The sequence below is a fragment of the Notolabrus celidotus genome, chromosome 11 (assembly GCF_009762535.1).
Source record: "Notolabrus celidotus isolate fNotCel1 chromosome 11, fNotCel1.pri, whole genome shotgun sequence".
Taxonomy (NCBI): domain Eukaryota; kingdom Metazoa; phylum Chordata; class Actinopteri; order Labriformes; family Labridae; genus Notolabrus; species Notolabrus celidotus.
Window position 1 is genome coordinate 34,448,753 of NC_048282.1, and position 20,102 is coordinate 34,468,854.

A 20,102-nucleotide genomic window follows, 5' to 3' on the forward strand; every position below is an offset into this window, starting at 1 on the left:
CTCTGCTTAACTTTCTCTTTCTCCCTCCTCTTCCTCTTCTGACCTACAAAGCTCTTAATGCTCAGACACCTTTGTATCTTAAAGAGCTCACAGTGTCCTATTACCCCTCTAGAACACTACACTCCCAACATGTAGGCCTGCTGGTCGTCCCTAAAGTCTCTAAAAGTAGTATGGGAGGTAGAACCTTCAGGCAGACACCCTCTCTACTTTTAAGAGTAGGCTTCAAACTTTCCTTTTTGATAAAGCTTATAGTTAGAGCTGGATCAGGCTTGGACCAGCTCTTAGTTATGCTGATATAGGCTTAGACAGCCGGGGGAACTGACACACTGGGATCCCATCTCACCCCTCACCCCTTTATCTCTCCCTGTCCCATTAAAGTTACTAACCATAGACCTTTCTGGAGTCCCTGAGCTCCGTTGTCTCGTAGGTTCCTCTGGATCTCTGCTGCTGTGGACGTTCCAGACTCCAGCTGCTACAACTACTACTATCCGTCTTCCCACTATCATCTCTCTCTCTCTCTTCATCTCCCTCTATCCCTCTCTCCAACACGGTCTCATCAGATGTGTGTCTAACATGAGTCTGGTCCTGCTGGAGGTTTCTGCCTGTTAAAGGAAGTTTGTCCTTGCCACTGTAACTTGCTAAATGCTGCAAAGTGCTCTGCTCATGGTGGATTAAGATGAGATCAGACTGAGTCCTGTCTGTAAGATGGGACTGGATCTGATCCTGTCTTGATGTTGGGTCTTTGTTAATGATAGAACATAGAGTACGGTCTAGACCTGCTCTGTTTGGAAAGAGTCTTAGGATAACATTTGTTGTGTTTTGGTGCTGTATAAATAAAGATTGATTGATTGATGTACTACATCTACATACATGCAGCAGACTTCGAAATATGAATATGCATATTTGTGTGTGTTTGAGCTTCATTGTGGGTGCACCTGTATCATGGGTGTGTGTGGCTTTGCTGTGGTGCATGTGATTGCATTATGGGCTGAAACACTAAACCAAAAGTTCTCCTTGAACATCAAATAACGACTCGGACACATTTCATAAATTCTTTGTAAAATATATTTTGGTCCAAAAGCTGATTTGCAAAAGTACAACAACATGTGCAATCATTGAGTAGATGAGGCTTCATACAGAGTCAGATTATCTACACAGCCTTCCCAGTGTCGAGCTGCATCAGAACACTATGTTAAGGCTAACTTCATGAGCTACTGCAATGTAGTGTTATTGTCAACAGTGTTTCCCACAGTACCCTGGTTATCACTGCATGTGGTCACTACAAAACAGAGACAGTAGTTTCTACTTCTATTGATGTGTTACTCTAAATCCTATCACGATGATTCACTTAGCCGTTTGAATGCACACACCACTCTAAAGTCCAAAAAGGAGCCGCTCCACGTTAACGATGGACGGCTCGTTTTTCAATAACCACACATGAAGCGTTTCATTTAAAGACACAGGACTGATCATTTCATTGATGCAGGCTCAGCTGTGTGTGTGAATGAAACGCTCCAACGCCAACCTCCTCCTCCTCCTCTTCTTCTTCTCCTTTACAGGCTGCAGCGGCGAAGAGATGCACGACTGCTGCAACAGTTTACAGGCTAAATAATATGATATGCTTTTATTTAAATACCACACAGTTATCTGTAACTTACAAAGCCCTTCTGCACAGTAGTTTCTATTTAGTGAAGACTTGGTAGGAAAACAGGATTTGATTCATTCACACAGAGGTTAATTTATCTGCTCAGTCACGTTAGAGTTTCATTAATGGATGCAAAGTGCAAATCCTGCAAGAGTAGAGCATCGATCCCACACGTTTGGCACTCTAAACATCCAAATATTCAGCTGTGACGGACAAATATCATCTTTCAAGTGCAGATCCGCGACCTTCTACTCTTATTATTATCATTATTATTAATGTTATTATTAATACATCCTTCCTGTTTGAGAGTGCTTGAAACTTTGGAGGAACACTTCTTTGCTTTCTTACCAAAATAAGACGAGGGGATCCGAACTGATGTGAGTTTACAACCAGCAGTCAGGACTCTGCTAACCCGGCTCTTCTTATTGATTTGACATTTTCAATTTTGTATAAATAGGAGATTTGAGATCAGTTGTGTGGATTTTGAGATGCCACCAGGCAGATTTAGCTTCATGGCTTTGGAAGGAAGGAAGGCTAATAGTTTGTCCCAAAGTTACATTTAGTGTTACAAACAGAAACAGTGTGTGTGTCCTCGAGGTCAAACAAACTTACTGGCTACAACTTTCTGAAGCTGAACTTTCAGGAACCAGAGTGAGACGGGTAAAAACTCCAGTCTTTATCTTTTGCAAGCTGCAGACATGAACGTGCCGTGCAAAGCTTCTTCTGGAGGTTTGAGCGATCTGTTTACGACCGGTCTGTCGTTCTAGGATGATTCTTTCACAAGCTTTACCTGCATGTTTGTTTGATGCCTGATGGAAGACTATCTATGCAAAGTAAGCGTGTAGAGCGAGTGTGCAGCGAGCAGGAAGGTGTCAATCCAATCATTTCATTCACTCTGAATAAAATGATTGCACAGAATTAGTATTAGTCAGACTTTCAGCTTTTTTCCTTCTTTCTTTTTAGAGCACTTCATGCATTAGTGGACGTAGCATCTGTCAAACACACTCTTACGTTTTGCTCCACAGCTGTGAGATGGAGGAGTATTTTCTAACTTCTAATATTTGCATCTTAGAGATAGAAGAACGTGACATCCCCTGGTGTCAACACAAGTCAAGGCACAACACTGTAATCATGGATATGTGTATCATTACTGCTCCTCTGTCTTCTGAGAGCTAGAAACACTTTCAAACTACACACTCCTTTCATGCGATCTCCCTCCAGCGAGACGCCACTTCCTTCAGGTGTCTGTAGTGAAATGAGGAGGGATCACCAAGAGGACTAAAAATATGAGTCCAATGCTGAAGTGCTAAAAACTGCAGTTCATTGAGGATCTGCTTGAGGCTGGGTCCAAAAGTACCGGAAACCACATACACACCAATTCAAAGAAGACGATCTTCACAGCAGAAATAAACATGTTTACAGCCTGGTGCAAAAGATGAGTGTAGTCTGGATAGCTCATTTCCAATCGGCACACACTGTAGGAGGGGGGGGATTTTTTTCTAACATGGCAATTTCAAAGATATTGAGATGATGAGTCTTCCAATGAGAGGCACAGCTGACTTGATTGACAGGCAGGAACACTGTAGCTGTTGGCTAGGAGGCTCAAAGCCCGCCTCTTTACATCATAATCGCTCGACAGCAGCAATATGGCTGCCGCCGACGATTGGCCTCAAAACAGCGCTACAGAAACAGACGGGTGACGTCACGGATACTACATCCATTATTTATACAGTCTATGGGGATCACACAGAGACCTTCTCATCTAACCTTCATGAATTAATCTTGTTTATGTCTAAAAAAGCAACCAGAGTGGAAATAGAAAGAAGCATCAGGGTCAAAATGATCGCTCGCTCCCGTCACGCTGTCTAATACACTTTCACATGCTTCCACAACAGATTAAGAATCCTTGCTTTGGTTGAATATTTGCTTTAAAACTAATTTTAAATGGAAAGACTTTTTCAACTTCAGTGTTTGGGTTAATGTTTTCTTGATATCTGTCTTCCTGTAAGCTCTCTTTGTTGGCATGTTGCTGCACAGTTTGGCCTCTAACCTCTGAGTGTGTTTCTAAAGAGTAGTGTGATGAGTCCGTCGTCAAAGACAAACCGAGCAGGAGCCCACTGGAGAAAAAAGGAAGCAGCTCCATTGTGCTTGTCTGAGGTCAAACACTCCAAAGGGAACCTTGAACAGACGCAGCAGAGCGGCGTCGCTCTCATCTTACTTTTGGCAAGAAAACAAACAAACGCACCTCTAAAAACGTCAAACTCTTCAAAGTTCAGTCTGAGCCCGGGGGAACCGGACACAGAGAGAGATCTGATCTCACACTACAGCGGTCCAACACTTTGAACACTGATCAACAGTAGTTTGTTTCCAGGTACCCTTCAGCTCCAGAGTCCGTCTGTGAGAGCGCTTCACGTCGCTAAGAAATGCTTATTTAATCTTAAAAATACAGATATGCGTCAGAAGTACGAGAACGTCATATTGCTACAAGTAGTCTTGCCTCAGATCACCACGTTTTTAATAATGATCCGCTTTGTGCATGATATATTTGGTCATAGGTAAAATAGAAACGTAGCTCTCAGTTGGGTCGACTTACAGCAGTGTTCATTGCGCAAAAATGTTTGAGATGAAGTCACGAAATCGTTTGGCGTACTGCTCGGGGTGGACCGTGGAGATCTCTGCACCGGCCTGCAGCAAAGAGAGAGAGGAGAGAGGTCATCAGCATCGTCTGCACACGTCCAAGTCTTCATGACACGATATTGAAGCTAACATCAAAAAGGTGCGCTCGGTGCAGGAACACACTGATTACGCTGACAGCAGCCCTCCGCCTCGCTCTACTCACCCCGTGTTTGACAGTTTTTGCTGCGTGAGCGGCTTTCTTCTTGGTGTCGTACTGAGTGAGAACGTCGATCAGGCCCATGAAGTAGACCTCCCTCTGAGGGGATCCTGAGATGAAAGACAGAGAACAATCAGGGAGGTGTTACTGGGCCTGTATCGACAGTACAGGTCACAACAGTCATGAAGATTAAAGCTGCGAAGAAGAGAGGCGGATCTTTATTATTCTGCAGCCGCCATGATGACAGTGAAGGTGAGCACACGGATCTATGAGAGGGAGGAAACTGAAGAAGAACTTTACCCCAGAACTACGTGCATTTCGACCGGTGGACCCAGGGTCTAAATTTAGTTCAGGGGTAGATAATCTCCTCCCTAAAAAGCCCCTGCTAGGAGGGTAGTACCCTTCAAAGGACTTTCAGGGGGCAGGGCCTGCAATGCTGAACGTGTCTGATTGGTAGATTAACCACAGTGTTTTGATTCTGCCCTCCGTCCACAATATCATCACACACATCTGTGATTCACTTGATTTCTCTTTCTTTCATTAGTTTTTATTTGTTCTATCTTTTTTGTATTTGTGTGTACTTTTCAAAAGAAGAAGCTGTGATTCTCTTGATTTAGCAGCTTGTAACAGTAGTCTTCTCTCAGTTAACAGGGTTGCTGTCTAAACCAAAACACCGGCCGATCTCTGCCACGGCTTTTTGAGTTCAAAAGGAATTTAAAGCCGTGTTGAAACGTCTTTGCTACTCGCGCTTATCTCCTCTCACGTGTTGATTCATTCCTTTATCCATGTTTTTAACCGCAGGAGCAAAATTTTTAATCTTTTTCATGTTTTTTATTCTTTTGGAGCACAATTTCAAATATGAGGAAAATGTATTATTCGGACAGGCTCCGAAAGCCGCTCAAGTTTTTTGTAAAAATATTTTGTCAAATTTTTTTTGTCAAATCTTTTTTTTCCATCTTTTTTTTTTTCAAATTTTTTTTTCAAATTCTTTTTTGTCAATTCTTTTTTTTGTCAATTTTTTTTTTTTTTTTTAATTTTTTTTTGTCAATTTTTTTGGTCAAAATTTCTTTTTTTTCAAATTATTTTTTTCAAATTTCTTTTTTCAAAACAAAAAATTCTAATTTTTTCTTTCAATTTTTTTTTCAATTTTTCCAAAAAACATTCACAGTCATTGTTTTTTCCATCTGTGATTCACTTGATTTCTCTTTCTTTCATTAGTTTTTATTTGTTCTATCTTTTTTGTATGTGTGTGTACTTTTCAAAAGAAGAAGCTGTGATTCTCTTGATTTAGCAGCTTGTAACAGTAGTCTTCTCTCAGCCCCACCGTGAATGGGTCTCTCCTACCGGTGTTCCAGTTTTAAAAGTGACCCTGTAAACTGGAGACCTTCAGCTGAACGTGTCAGTGTTTGTGGAGTTTACACAGCTGTTGAAACACAGAGGGAGTTCCTGGGAATGCAAACTAGTTTAGTTTTTATTAAGATTTCAAAATATCCTCATCAGATATTTAATGATCGTCTAAAGACGTTTATGAGGGATGCATCCGGCTGAGAGTCTCCAGTTAACAGGGTCGCTGTTTAAACCAAAACACCGTCCGATCTCTGCCACGGCTTTTTGAGTTGAAAAGGATTTTAAAGCCGTGTTGAAACGTCTTTGCTACTCGCGCTTATCTCCTCTCACGTGTTGATTCAGTGAATCCATCTGTGATGAAATATAGCACCATCTAAAACAGAGCCAGCTGAGTCTCTTCATGCTAACAGGCTAACTGTTGTGTTGCTCATAATGATACCTGCCTGTCCGTCTGCTTCTATGGTGTCATATGTGATGAATGGCATTCGTCTTTGTGTTACTGCCCTCTACTGGTCTGGTGGTGTAGTGCATTTACTTTGTATTTTCTCCATACGTCACTGGCCTGATTTACACAATCTACCCAGGACTTCAGCCCGCGGTCGAAACGCAGACAACAATGGGGGCACAGGAACCTTTTAGTTCAGGGTAAAGTAGTTCAGGGGGCTAAAAGACCCCGGAACTCTTGGTTGAAATGCACCTTAAGCCAACTTCTTTTCCAGACATCTAAAATTTCAAGACTCTGTGGAGTGAAGCCGGATCTCACCTGCACAGCTTGAGACGGCGTACACATCCACGTAGGGGTCGAACTCCCCGGGTCCCAGAGGCTTACAGGCCGACATGTAGCCGGCGATTCCCTCAGGAGACGTGCCGTAAGAGCCCGCCGTGGCGCCTCCTGCCAGGCCATTCTCCGCCTCCGGGTCCTCCTCGTTAGAGACCTCCTCGCCTTCCTCCTCGTCGCGCTCTGCTCGCCCCACATCGTGGATGCCGAGCAGCAGACTGTAGTCCATGATCTTCAGCTTCACCAGGAACTGGAGGAGAGGAGAGACGGATATTTAATGAGGAGCTCTTACAGCAGACTTAAGTGATTAAGTGAGCAGTATCGATCAATGATTCAACCTTGCTTGATACTCCAGAGATCAGTGAGGGGCGACTCTGATTTACAATGATAGAGTCTAATTATAGAGGCATTTAAAAGACGACAACAAAGCAGCTAGAGAGAAGAAGAAAGATTGATTAAAGGCCACTTAAATCCCCTGTACACACCTTCTCATTCAATGGTTTTTATTTATTTTAATTCTTTTCAACATTGTAGATTAATACTGAAGACATCAAAACTATGAAATAATCTGGTTTTGCCATAATCTGGATTACATAGGGCTATCCATTGTGTGCTAACCCTACCTCTGAACAACACAACTGATGGTCTCAAACACATTAAGAAGGCAAGTCCTTCTATAAATGAGCTCTTGACAAGGCTCATGTTCATTAGAAACCCTTCCAGGAGACCACTTCATGAAGCGGACTGAGAGAATACCAAGAGCGTGCAAAGCTGTCATGAAGGAAAAAGGGGGCTACTTTACAGAATCTAAAATATAAAACATATTCTGCTTTGTTTAACACTTCTTTGTTCATTCAATAATTCCATATATGTTCTTTCATAGTTTTGATGTCTTCAGTATTAATCTACAGTGTTTATAATAATTAAAATAAATACAAACCCTTGAATGAGAAGGTGTGTCCAAACTTTTGACTGGTATTTTAGCTAGTATTAAATCCTAATCAAAAGAGTTTCTGGTTAATATTCTAAAGCTGTAACATCATTATCTCCCTCCTTCACTACAAAGCAAGGTCTTGTTCTCCTGCTGCCAAAATGGCCTCACATCATCAGAGCGGTCTGACGTGCTGATGCTGCCGCTGTGTGGTGGAGAGGTGTAAAAACAACCAGAAATGCCTCCCGCCCCCCTTACCTCCACGTCTCTGTTGAGTTTCTCCATCAACTTCTCCCTCTCCTCCTCGGTGACGTACACCTTCTGCATGTTGTTCCTGAAGTCCATGTCTTTGAAGGTGGGGAGCTCTTTACCCTTCAAGAACACAAATAATAAACATTTAGAGGGAGACAGCTGAGGGAATGATGATGTGGAGGGAGAAAGAGGAGAGGTTTCTTTACCCTTTCTTTGTCGCTTGCTTCACGAGACACCAGAGAGCCCTGCAGGAACAAAGAGGTTTATTATAGAGACGGAGAAAAGATGAAGAATAGGTTGTTTTATTTCCTTAGATCCTGAGGGGAACCATTTAGAGAACACTAAACAACACAAAACAAATGACTGAATCTGTCCCTTTAACTAAAAGAGCTAACTGTGGAGGAAGATTTAGAATCCACACTGAACTAGAGACAGATAAATAAACGCTAGAATAAGAAGATGGGATGGTCCAGAAGGAGAATGTGTTATTAAGAAGTCTTATCTAGAAAAAAGAAGTCCAGAACGAGGCAAACTGTGGAGGATTTATTGGATGTGAAAGGAATGAAATTGTTCTGTTTTTCTTCTTTCAGTTTAAAACCCATTTTTAAAGCTTTGTAGGATTTTTCTGTCGTTCCCTGAAGGCTGTTAAAGCGTCAGATAAAAAGATAAACTCAGGAGACATGAGGTGAAAGATTAAAAAAAGGATTAGATTTGGGGATAAGGACTTCAGTTTTCAGAGAGAGTGATTTCTTATTTTTCCAGCCTCACAGTAACGTTCCAGTTCACATCACGACATCCAAAATAAACCTGCGGCAGAAAGCAGGATGTGTGCGTGATTGGAAAGGTCAGGTTTTGCATGAAGTTCCTCCTCACCTTCAGGTCGTACTTCCTGTGAACGACCAGTCTGTGGCTGAACATGTTCCTCATGACGATCAGGTAGGTCTCCTCGTTGTCCACGCTCACCCGGTACATGCCCAGGAACTGAGGCAGCAGGGTGCTGCCATGACACTTCACTATGTGCTGCAGAGAGGAGACGAGAGGTCAGGGATGAGAAGGTGGAATGATGCATTCAATGACGAACAAAGAACGGGTTAAAAAGAGTGAAAGAGAGGAGGTTCATAGATCACAGATTAATATGTGGAGTGGAAAAAGAGTCTCAGGATTACAATTTAATTTACTGGATGTCAGCAGGTTAGACTTTGAGCCGTGCTCAGCGGTTCATACAGACGCTCAGTGTGACCTCTTTTAAAGAAAGTACTCTCTTCTCTTGTTTGTGCATTTCATACATTTGATAAACAGCTTAGTTGTTTTAGTTCCATCGACTATTTTACAGACTTATTGATTCCTCTTTTGGTCGATGAAAGGTCAAAAACACAAACACGCATCCCATCATAAGAACTGACAAGCTGCTCTACATTCATTCAATATATTTGAAGCCTCTTTCCAAACAGAGCAGGTCTAGACCGTACTCTGTGTTCTATTATTAACAAAGACCCAACATCAAGACAAGATCAGATCCAGTCCCATCTTACAGACAGGACTCAGTCTGATCTCATCTTAATCCACCATGAGCAGAGCACTTTGCAGCATTTAGCAAGTTACAGTGGCAAGGACAAACTTCCTTTAACAGGCAGAAACCTCCAGCAGGACCAGACTCATGTTAGACACACATCTGCTGAGACTGTGATTTATTCTTCAACTGGCTTTTAATAATATTACAGTTTGTTGTTTCTAGCGTTTGGTTGTGAGTAATGTTAAACCACCTGGAGAGACAGAGGAGGTCACAAGTCTTTGGCTTCTGATACTTTAGAGGTCACGGTCTGAAGAGTTTGGGAACCCCTGTTGTTTGTTGTTCAATAAAAAGGAACAGCTCTGCCTTTAAGAGCTTTAATGAGCTTGTTTTTAGTTTATGATGAATCTACCAGAAGAAAAAAATTAACATTTTAGTTGTTCTGGTTGGGTTTAGAGGAGTGGAGCTTTTTTCTAATATGAAAAGTGTTTCAACATTCTGCTTCTTTCATTTGATTTTATCAGGTTTGACAACAGGATGCTGTCCCGTTCAAACATGACTACAGATTACCGACTAACAACCTCTCCATCACTGTTAGTAACTGTTTGATTTGTAGAGGTAGAATTTATGGCAGAGCTGTTTTATTAACAGATTAGATTGTTTAAGCATACATCATGGAGCAGCTGATGAGTGGAGGTTATGTAAGTGTAAAATAAAAGACAGTACTGCCTAAGGATGGGACATGATTTTCAAATGCTCGAATATTCGTTCACTTATTAAGAAATCAAAGAGTTACTTTGAATATTTTCTCATTTTAAAAGTAAGTAAAAGAAGAATGTTAACTGCATTAAATAGCAAAAGAAGAAGAAAAACATTAGGGACAGTCACTGGAGCAATGTGTGTATTGCTGTGAGATTCAGAAACAGAGAAAATTACTAAGCTTGGCTGTAAAATATAAACATACATGGCACGCTGCTGCGTCAAAGAAACAACGGCATGACCGTATTTTTGAGTTTCAATTTCCAAGTTTAGATCTGCTGCTAAAGTTCTGTCACCATTTCTATCAATAGTTTTTACAGTTTCTTGATGAAATGCCAAGTAAGACGCATACAGAGCATTTTAAAACAGACCCAACAGTCACTTCTTAGGGAAGTGGAAGTGCAGCACGACTACCATTGTAAGCTAGCAACAGTAAACGCTGGCGAGAAGCGCTCTGACATTAGGGCTGTCAACAAATATTCTAAATTCGAAAATATATGTGAATATAAAAAAAAAACCCGGAGATTCGATTGTGAAAATTAATATTCGACTGTGGAAAAAAAAACCACATCAGCGGCTGCTTTGCGAGTGGGCGCACTGCATGATGAGTCAGGGACAGGTCACAGGAGTCACACATGCACAGCGTGAAGCAGACTGCAGAGAGAAATCCTTCCGTCCCCGGATCCTCAGTGCGCTCTGAACGCATCTTTTCCTCCGCTGGGAGTATAGTGAATAAAAAGAGATCTGGCCTCTTCTCATGTGGACTGTCTCGTGTTTTTGGCAAATAACCTGTCAGGCCTAAGACCCTACATTGACAGTGGACTAAAAGAGCCCGACAATCAGTGACACTGGGATAAAATGCAGTTTTTCCTCTTTTTTTTATACAAGCGCCAAGAATGTAAGTGGACTACTTTTTCGTTTTTAACTTCAATTAATGTTAATAATATTTGCTTCAATCACTGAATGAAGCCTGCCTATATTAGGGACAAGAGTCGGGACCTTTAATTGCTCGCACAAGTCTTCAGCACAGAGAGGGGGGCGAGTGAGCGAGAGGTCAGCAGTCTTCAAAGTGTTACGGTATAGACCATTAGGTCATTTATTTGTTTTGTAAGTGTAGGTATGTTTTAGGCATGTTAAATCTTAAATAAATATACATATACAAGTAGTTATGTCTCCTTGTATTAGTTTGTCCACCTGTTATTGACATAATGCGCAAATCTAGATATTCGAATGGTTTGAACCTCTGGGATTTTTTAGAGCGAATATTCGAACGTCATTTTGGAGCAATTGTGACAGCCCTATCTGACACTGACTTTGTGGGGGCTCCCAGTGTAAAAAAAGGCGGCAGTGGACATGACACCTGAAGGTGGAGACGGTGCCCGCTACTAGCAGCCCCTCGTCCCATACTGGTTAACATGACTGCCACACAAACGGACCGTTAACGGGTCGGGTGTGTCGTGGAGTGTTCACTTTTACTGTCTACTGTCTATTCTATGAATAATCGCTGAATGAAGTAGTTATGGAATAGTATTTAGGCTTGAAATGCTCGTCCCCAGTACCGCCCTTTAGAGGCTGCTGTACTGAAGCAGAAGTGAACTGTCGTCACACTTTGATCCAAAAGGTTAAAAGCTTGTCTCAAGACCTCAGGACTAAATCCCTTCTCCTGCCAAAAACAACAGAAATCCTGATCCTCAGAGTTCTGAAAATTAATCCAGTAACACCTAAGAGAAAAGGTACAATAAGAGCACAGCGTCAAGATATCCAGTCCCTCAGCTGGGATGAGTTCCTATCATAACACTTGTTAAATTAGTTGGACATGCTAAACATGTGCTCCAAGAACTAAAAGCCAGTGATAAAAACTGCAACAGTGTCCTGATGAACTGAGGACACTGTGTGATGCCAACGCAGGAGCTCTGCTAACAAGGAGTTCATTCAGGGCCAAGTGAAATAATAAACACTCTGAAACAGAGCTGCCATTTTCCTCCCCGCTCTCTGTAGGCTGCGTAACCACCGGCTACACATTCCAGTACGAGCTCAAAGCAGCCAAAAGTTTACTCAGTGGTATTTTAGCCTCAAGTGAGACCCAGATTTTTACGAGTCCACTCGGCTCAGCCGCACAAGTCTGACGACGAGCCGGTCCGCGTGAAACCAAAACACCAAACACACGGAGGTGGAGCGTGTCAGCTCGATCTTATCTCTACAAACGTGTTCAGATATATTTACATGATGTGGAGATGTGAAGATTTGAATATCTTTATTGAAACAGAAATCATAACGAAGCATTTGTTCTGACTCCTGCTGTGATCACGAGGCTGAGGAGGAGCAGTGTTGTGTTCAGTCTGTAGGTCACCAAACACCCTGCAGGCTGCTCTTACTTCTGATCACTTCAGCAGGACGTTCTCATCCACAAGCTTAACCATCGCTCTGCAAAGTGCACCACTCTGCTGCTTCTGGCAAGCAAAACGCTAAATATAGTCAGATTTGGGTCAACTTCCCTCACCTACGAGGCAAAAAGAAAAACTCCCCGAGGAGGAAGAGCTTCATTTAGGAACTCTGTGATGATTTCTCACAAGATTCTTTCACCACAAAGAGCTTTGATTCACCGTCAGGACGGAAGAGATCCTGACTTTCCTTTTTGACAAAGCTTATAGTTAGAGCTGGATCAGGCTTGGACCAGCTTTTGTCATGCTGCTATAGGCCTAGACTGCCAGGGGAACTGGCACACTGACACACTAGGATCCTAGCTCACCCCCTTCCCCCCAACCCCCTCATCACTTACTTTAACTCTGCCCGTCCCATTAAAGTTACTAACCATAGACCTTTCTGGAGTCCCTGAGCTCCCTTGTCTCGTAGGTTCCTCTGAGCTGCCGCAGACGTCCTCCTGCTGCGGACGATCTGGACTCCAGCAGCAACAGCTTCTACGACTCGTCTCATCACTATCACCTCTCTCTCTTACTCCCCTCTATCTATCTTTCCAGGCCCAACTCAGTCGAGGCATAATGGCTGTCTAACATGAGTCTGGTTCTGCCTGAGGTTTCTGCCTGTTAAAGGAAGTTTTTCCTCACCACTGTAACTAGCTAAATACTGTGATGTGCAATGCTCATGATGGATTAAGGTGGGGTCAGACTGAGTCTTACCCTGTCTTGAAGTTGGGTCTCTGTTCATAATTTGACATAGAGTGGTCTAGACCTCCTATGTTTGTAAAAGCGTCTTGAGATAACGTTTGTTGTGATTTGGCGCTATACAAATAAAGATTGATTGATTGACTCTGTGACAAACCTGAAACACCTTCAATAAGAACTAATGGAACCACTGAGTGAACACTGAAGGTGATATGATACCTGATTAGGGGTGCAAAATTACAGGAATTTTCAAAGTTCAAAACTTTCCATGAGAATAAACCAGGAATTGACTAAATCGAAGGTTGGCTCTTAATAGGGAACTTAAATATAGTTGGGGAAAATATATTTTAGCATAATCCTGACTGAAACAACCAGATTTCATGCAAGAAGACGCTTTTTTATTTATCTCAGTCCCCTGAAAACCTCTGACCTGTTGACTCCAGGCCTGGCTCCGCTCATCATGACTTTGGTTTGTTGTTGTAGTGAAGTGAAATACGATCTGGTGATAACACAGAGTGTTTTATTCTGAAAATTAACCGGATGTTTTCATTTTGTTTTGGTGAAACCTGACTTCCTGTCCCGCTCCATCTGCTCTGTTGAGATTGATGCGTCGTGCTCCGGCATCCGGCAAGAATAGAAGTCTTGCGTATCTGATCCGGAGGACTCCGACCTGCCGGATCAGAACGCAACGGAGCGGATCCAGTGGAAGTTAACACATTGACTTGAATAGAAACCTCAGATTCAGTGCTGTGACGGATCAGACACGGCCCTGACATGGATCTAGTGGAATTTGGAACTTAGTCAACATGGTTTAAGGGACTGCTGATGCACAAACTACTGACTACATTTCACTTTTGTGCACAATGTAAAACCTTAAAGTTCACAATCTAGGCATTTAATTAACCCATTTAGACCGGATGGAACGTATACGTGTATTTACCTGTAAGGCCGGATGCCACATATACGTGGTTATCCCTTTAAGACCAGATGCAACGTGTAGGTCATTTCAGACGGTGTCATCATTTTCAAGAGATGTGACTAATGAAATGCGCTGTGATTCGCTGAAATACCATGGGTGGAATGACGTGCATGTTTTGGGATTTTTTTTACGAAGACATGTGACCAATGAAATGCGCTTGCAGGAAAAAATATTTTGTAATCATTTTAATTTATATTTTTAATATTTTTGTTGTTTGATGAATTTTGGATTTTTTTTAATGCACATAAGAGCAAAGTAATGATGTTCCAATTAAAGCCCAATTTCTAAAGTATCAAATGGTTTTCATTTCATGTTTCTATCTGCTCCAGAGGCTGAGATATAAAGGTTTTAGTGAAATTTGACAACTTTTCCAGAAAATCTTCAGGTTTTCAGAGGTTGTCTACAATTTATGCTTAGGTTTTTAAAGGCGTTTTTAGCAGGCGTTTTAGGGCTTAATGGGTTAAAAGGTGAAAAAAAGAAACATTAAGTTGCTCAAACTAACTAATTCAATTTCACCTCCCTGGATTTTGTAATGAGCTCATATTTATGTCCTCAGTAGGGGCTATAACTCTCGGGGCAGAGAGTCTAAAAGCACTTACATTTAGAAGAACAGATTTGGTATTTGTGCAAAGTCCAAGAAAATGTCCAACTAAAATTCTGCACCTTTCCACACATGGACACTGATATTTACAATGTTTTGGTGGTTTTCGTATGTTTTTAACACCTTTTATAAATCTTTCAGGCAGAGAAAATATCTACTTGTGCTTTTTATGTTCTCTTCATGTATTTTTGTAATCTGGTGTGGAACAAACTAAACCAAACTGGTGCAGATCTCACCTGGTGATACTCAGACAGGATGCTGTGCATGTCTGCGACGTCCTCGCTGGAGATCTGCTTGATGACCAGCGTGCGGTCGTAGGAGTTGAGCAGCAGACAGTCTCCCTGGTCGTCTGCGCTCCTCATCGGGGAGCTGCGTGTCAACGAAACCTGGAGGAGAGGTCATGGAGAGCACGTTGTGATAATTATCTACCTCATAATTAAACTCAGAGCTTTGAGCAGCACTTGGTTTTATGAATGCATCCCTTTGCACAGATTCCAGTGCACCACGTACCTGGTAGTCCAGATCCTCGATGCCAAATCGTTCCCTTAGATTTCGGAAGACCTGAGGACAGTATTCTTTGAACTTGAAATGTCCTGGAAGATTTTCTCTGTGGAAAGAGGAGAGGCGGGAGGAGTGAACATCTGGTTGAACAGCTGTCAAACTCTGCAGTCCAACATCTTATCTGTTTACGTTTCTGAGCACGAGGAAACCGACCTCCTATCTGACTATCAAAGTTCTGGAAAGCATCAGGCAGACTGGAGTCTAATCTATTTACATTTCACTCATATTTAACCGTGTTATTTATTTCTCTTACTTGTTGAAGAGGTGGTTGTTGACTTTGATCTTGGTGTTGGCTTTGAAGTCATCGGGAAGCAGCATGACAGGAACAGGCACCTGGTTGAGATCATTGATCTGAAAGAAAGAAGGGAGGAATTTATGAGAAAGAAGAAAGCCTTCAGATCAATAATACATCTTCAGAAGACGTTGGAGTTCCTCGGGCAGGGCGTTGCAGCAACAGATAACTCTCAGCCTCAGACCGCATCTATAAAAAGAGCCATGTTCCTCCTGAGGAGACATTTCACACTGCATCGTGGTACAACTTCCTCACTGAGAGGGCAAGACATAACTCACTAGTATCATCAAACATGAAGCTAAAACATGCACCACCCTCATCCAACTCTCAGGGCCTTACAGCTGCAGCACAAAGGAAGGTAATCTGCATCACTGAGGATCTTTTGCATCAGCTTCACTACTCCTTTAAGTTCTTTGATTCCTCAATATGCATTTTAAACAAGCATACTTATTTTTTTTGGAACGTTTTTTTAGCCTCAGCCAACATATCACAAAAGAACAACGCAGCCATCAGCCTCAGAGGCTCCTCCTTAACCAGGAGACTGTGATGACCTGTGATGATACTACTTTTTAATGTGCTTTTACTAACATATGGAACTTATGGTAGGATTTTATGCGAGTCTAATGGTTTTGGAGTTTTTTTTAGTTTGAGCCCCAAACAAAAAGGTAATTCAATTGGACTCCATTCAATGTTTAACGTGTCTAAATTAATGACTAACATCTTTGTTTGGCTTCTTATTTCAGGACTTTTCCTAATTTAATGGGGAAAACTGGGAAAACGTAAAATAAAAATGTTGATATGTTCCAATTTCCTGTAAAAAAAAATTTACGCATCGGTGTTCCTTGGGGTCAATTTGACCCCAGGCTGTTTTAGCTGATTATACCATAAGAAATATCAACATTTTACACACATTTGTTTTGGACGATATCAGGGTTCCCACTCTTTTCCAGAGATCATTTTCCAGGACATTTCCAGGACATTTTCAGTGATGATCAAGCTGGTATGACAGTCCAAATTTAGTTCCTAATTTAGTTCCTAAATAGTCTAATAAGTTCCTCTCAGTGGAAGTCTACATTGAAGACATGTGGTCTATGGCTATCCATGAAATCATCTCTTACATGCTTAAAAATGATGGCAAATTGCTTACAGAATAATGCAACCACAGATGTACAGCACTTCACTTTATTAGTGCAACCAAGCAACAATGATGGGCAACTCTCATCTCAGCTTTCTCTTTTCTCAAAAAATATAAAATGAGCTAAGTAAAAAACAAAAGAGCTAGCAAAAGACTCTGGAAGCTGCCTTACTGAAATAAATAAATAATAATAATAATCAGAGGATCAGTGCATTAATGACCAAAATAGATCTGAATGACAAAAATGGCCACAAATGTTGAATGGTGATGTGTTTTTCAACCTTGTTAGATCGCACACAGTCATGTTGGAATCATTTTCCAGGACAATCTGTGATTTCACAGGACATTTTACTTTTTCTCCAATTTTCCAGGTGTTTTCCAGTACTGGAAAACTGGTCAACTGTTTTCCAGGTTTTCCAGTTTTTCCAGGACGTGTGGGAACCCTGCGATATTGAGGTCACTATAACCAAGGACACTTCCACATGTGACTGCAAGAGCTGGGATCGAACCGCCAACCTTTAGATTGAGATGTAATATTTCCAGTCAACATGTCTCTAAAGACATTTAATGATGAGTCCTGTGTTGTACGTGTTGATAACATAGAAACAAGGCAGGGCCAAACTCACAGCGGTTTGATGTTCTGTTTTACAGATAAAGTCCTTCTGAATGCTTTAAATTGTGTTTCTGCTTGAAATATATTTTATTTAAAGGGCTGTTTAGTCAACAAAGAAACATAAAGTACCTGACACATAAACCTGGGTAACAATCAGTTTCTGGAGGTTCAAATTGCTGGGGTCAAATTGACCCAAAGGATAAAAGATGTTAGTAAATCTGAGGGTAACAGGAGGGTTAAACTATGACACAAAATACTACAATACAGACTTCTCTCTGTTTGTTCAAACCCTACAGACACATCTGGTGACTGTAATGTTACCAGGTATATATATATGAAGAGTTAATTTGCAAAAACAGATAACTCCATTTTTATAAATTTACAAAAAACATATTTCTTTTTTATATAGATTCCTAATAAAGTTACATTTTCAAGATATCTCTGATTAGTAAAGTCATTTTGACTTAGCCAAAGCCACCCAACCTCAGTTGATTGATCATACCAAAAGCTAGTATTAGAAAAATGTTTAAAAAAAAAAGTATTTTTCAAAAGTGAGTTAACTGTTTTTGCAAATGAACTCTTCATATATACATATATTGAATAAATAGAACAGCTAAACTATTTCAATTCAATAGTTTAGCTGTTCTATTTATTCAATACCGATGGCCAAAGCACAAAACCTCCCATCTGAAAATTTTACTTTTTTGAGAAACTAAAAAAAACTTTTTTTTTTTCTTGCAGAATGATATCTGTTAAGTCTACCCAATACATAATACACTGTTTTTGGACTATATGACTATATTATGTGTTAACAATATCAACTAGGTATTAGTGCCTCACAAAGTGCAGATAGGAGGTATTTCCCCACTTTTCCTGGATCAGTTTGCAGATAGGAGCTTTTGCATTTGTCACAAGTTGGAAGAGGTTTTACAAAATGATGGCCTAAATCAAGTTAATATTTAAAATTTAATTTAAAATAAATGTTTTCAGGTAAAAAGATGGACCAGTGAAGTAAATGTAATAGTTACTACATTGTAGTATTCAAGGGTCAGAATTCCTTAAGTGGGAAATTCCTTAAATTCAATGTATTTCTTTCCTTGTCCACTGGAAATTAATTTTGCCAAGTCTCCCAATAATGTTCAGTGATTGCATAACTAAATAATGACAATGAGTACTGGATGTAAATAAACAGAAACATACATTTTCAACTACAAACAATTGCATGTAATACTATTTTTTAAAATCATTTTATTCAAAAACACTGGATAAATTGAACAAAATAATGATCAATATATTTTAACATTTGCACCCTGCATTATCTCACTTACTGTTTAATCTATCTATCTATCTATTCCCTCCATTCTCCATAATTAGTCTAGTTTAGTTTAACTCATATAGTCAGCCCTTTCTAGTCTGTCCTCATGTTGTTGTTTAGTCTTGTTTTTATATTCTGCCCTTGTTGTCAGTGTATTGTTTGTCTGTCGTTTTATTTGCACTTGCCATGTGAGGAACTACATTTTGTTCAGCTGTTTACAAGCTATCCAGATGAATGACAATACAGTTTGAGTTGAGTAGTGTGTACTTGTTATGCTGCATTTTTCTCCCATCTGATTGTCTGACCTGATAAAAAGTGAATTTTAACCACACTTCCTTAGTTTTACTGAAAAATGTCTCTTCTAAATCATCTTAATATTTTAGTACCTGTTTAATAATGACCACAGAATGCTCATATGTTAGCAGGTTAACACAGCTGTAGCAGAGACAGGTGTCCAGGTGTGTTAAAGCCTGAGTGTAGCCCCAGCTCAGCTCCAGTTTGTATGTTTCTGTTGATGACCCAGAATTTGACAGGTCACTGATTTCCCCGTAACACCTCATCTCTCTAACTGCCAGTTAGCTAACACTCTAGCTAACAGAGCTAGCTGGATTTACATGACACAGTTACCCTGCGGTTCCTCCAGCGTTAGCTTTAACAGCCAGGCTGGATTCACCGACTCACCGAGTGATTGACGCCCCACATGAAGACGCTCAGCACCGGGTCGCTGGCTCGGAACACCTTCACCTTCTGCTGGACGAAGTGTTTCTTTTTCGTCTTGGTCTTGGGAGCCAGGATCACCATAGGACTGGAAGTGGCCCCCGTGTTACCGAGGGCAGCCATGACCGCAGACTGGCTCCTCCTCGTCCCCTGTAGAGAGCTAACCGAGCGGCGGTGACACTTCCTCCTGATGGTACTAAGCTAACCGAGCTAACCGAGCTAACTCACGCTACTGCTCCTCCCCGGGGTCAAAGGTCAGCTGCCGCGTGCTGTTGGCGTCACACCGCTGCAGTTCTTCTCAAACACAATTTAAAGATTAATCCTTCACGAGGAATCATTACTCAACTTCATCCACGCGCGACTCCCTTCAGTAACACTCACTGACAGTCCACCACCGCCCCCTCGAGCCCACTCATGTTATTATCAACCACGTGGTGAGTCTGTGATTGACAGGTGAGAGGACCAATGGGATTGAGGCGTTAGAATCAGGTGACGACACACAGGCGGATAAATCATCATGTAGTGCTGCGTTCAGGTACAGTTGGCGGTAGGAATTATCAGCTCTACATTCTCACATCTTGTTTCAGCACAGGTGTGTTACAAATTCCAGGGGCGCGTCCAAAGGGGTGGCACGGGCCATCCTTTAAACCTGTTTAGCCATGATAGATAATTACACAAAATTCAAAACAATGAGTTGCCTGGTCAGAGGCGG

General features: G+C 41.3%; 1 protein-coding gene across 1 annotated transcript; it reads right to left on the reverse strand.

The window, feature by feature from the left end:
• Positions 1 to 1,047: 1,047 nt before the first annotated feature.
• On the reverse strand, positions 1,048 to 19,834 carry pip4k2ca (phosphatidylinositol-5-phosphate 4-kinase, type II, gamma a). Its single transcript, XM_034695510.1, has 10 exons — positions 19,355 to 19,834; positions 15,572 to 15,669; positions 15,268 to 15,364; positions 14,994 to 15,143; positions 8,660 to 8,806; positions 7,993 to 8,031; positions 7,793 to 7,906; positions 6,589 to 6,853; positions 4,485 to 4,588; positions 1,048 to 4,330 (listed from the first exon to the last, which is right to left on the reverse strand). Exons 1-10 carry the CDS (start codon positions 19,511 to 19,513, stop codon positions 4,247 to 4,249), a joined length of 1,257 nt encoding a protein of 418 aa, XP_034551401.1. The 5' UTR covers positions 19,514 to 19,834; the 3' UTR covers positions 1,048 to 4,246.
• Positions 19,835 to 20,102: the final 268 nt, after the last annotated feature.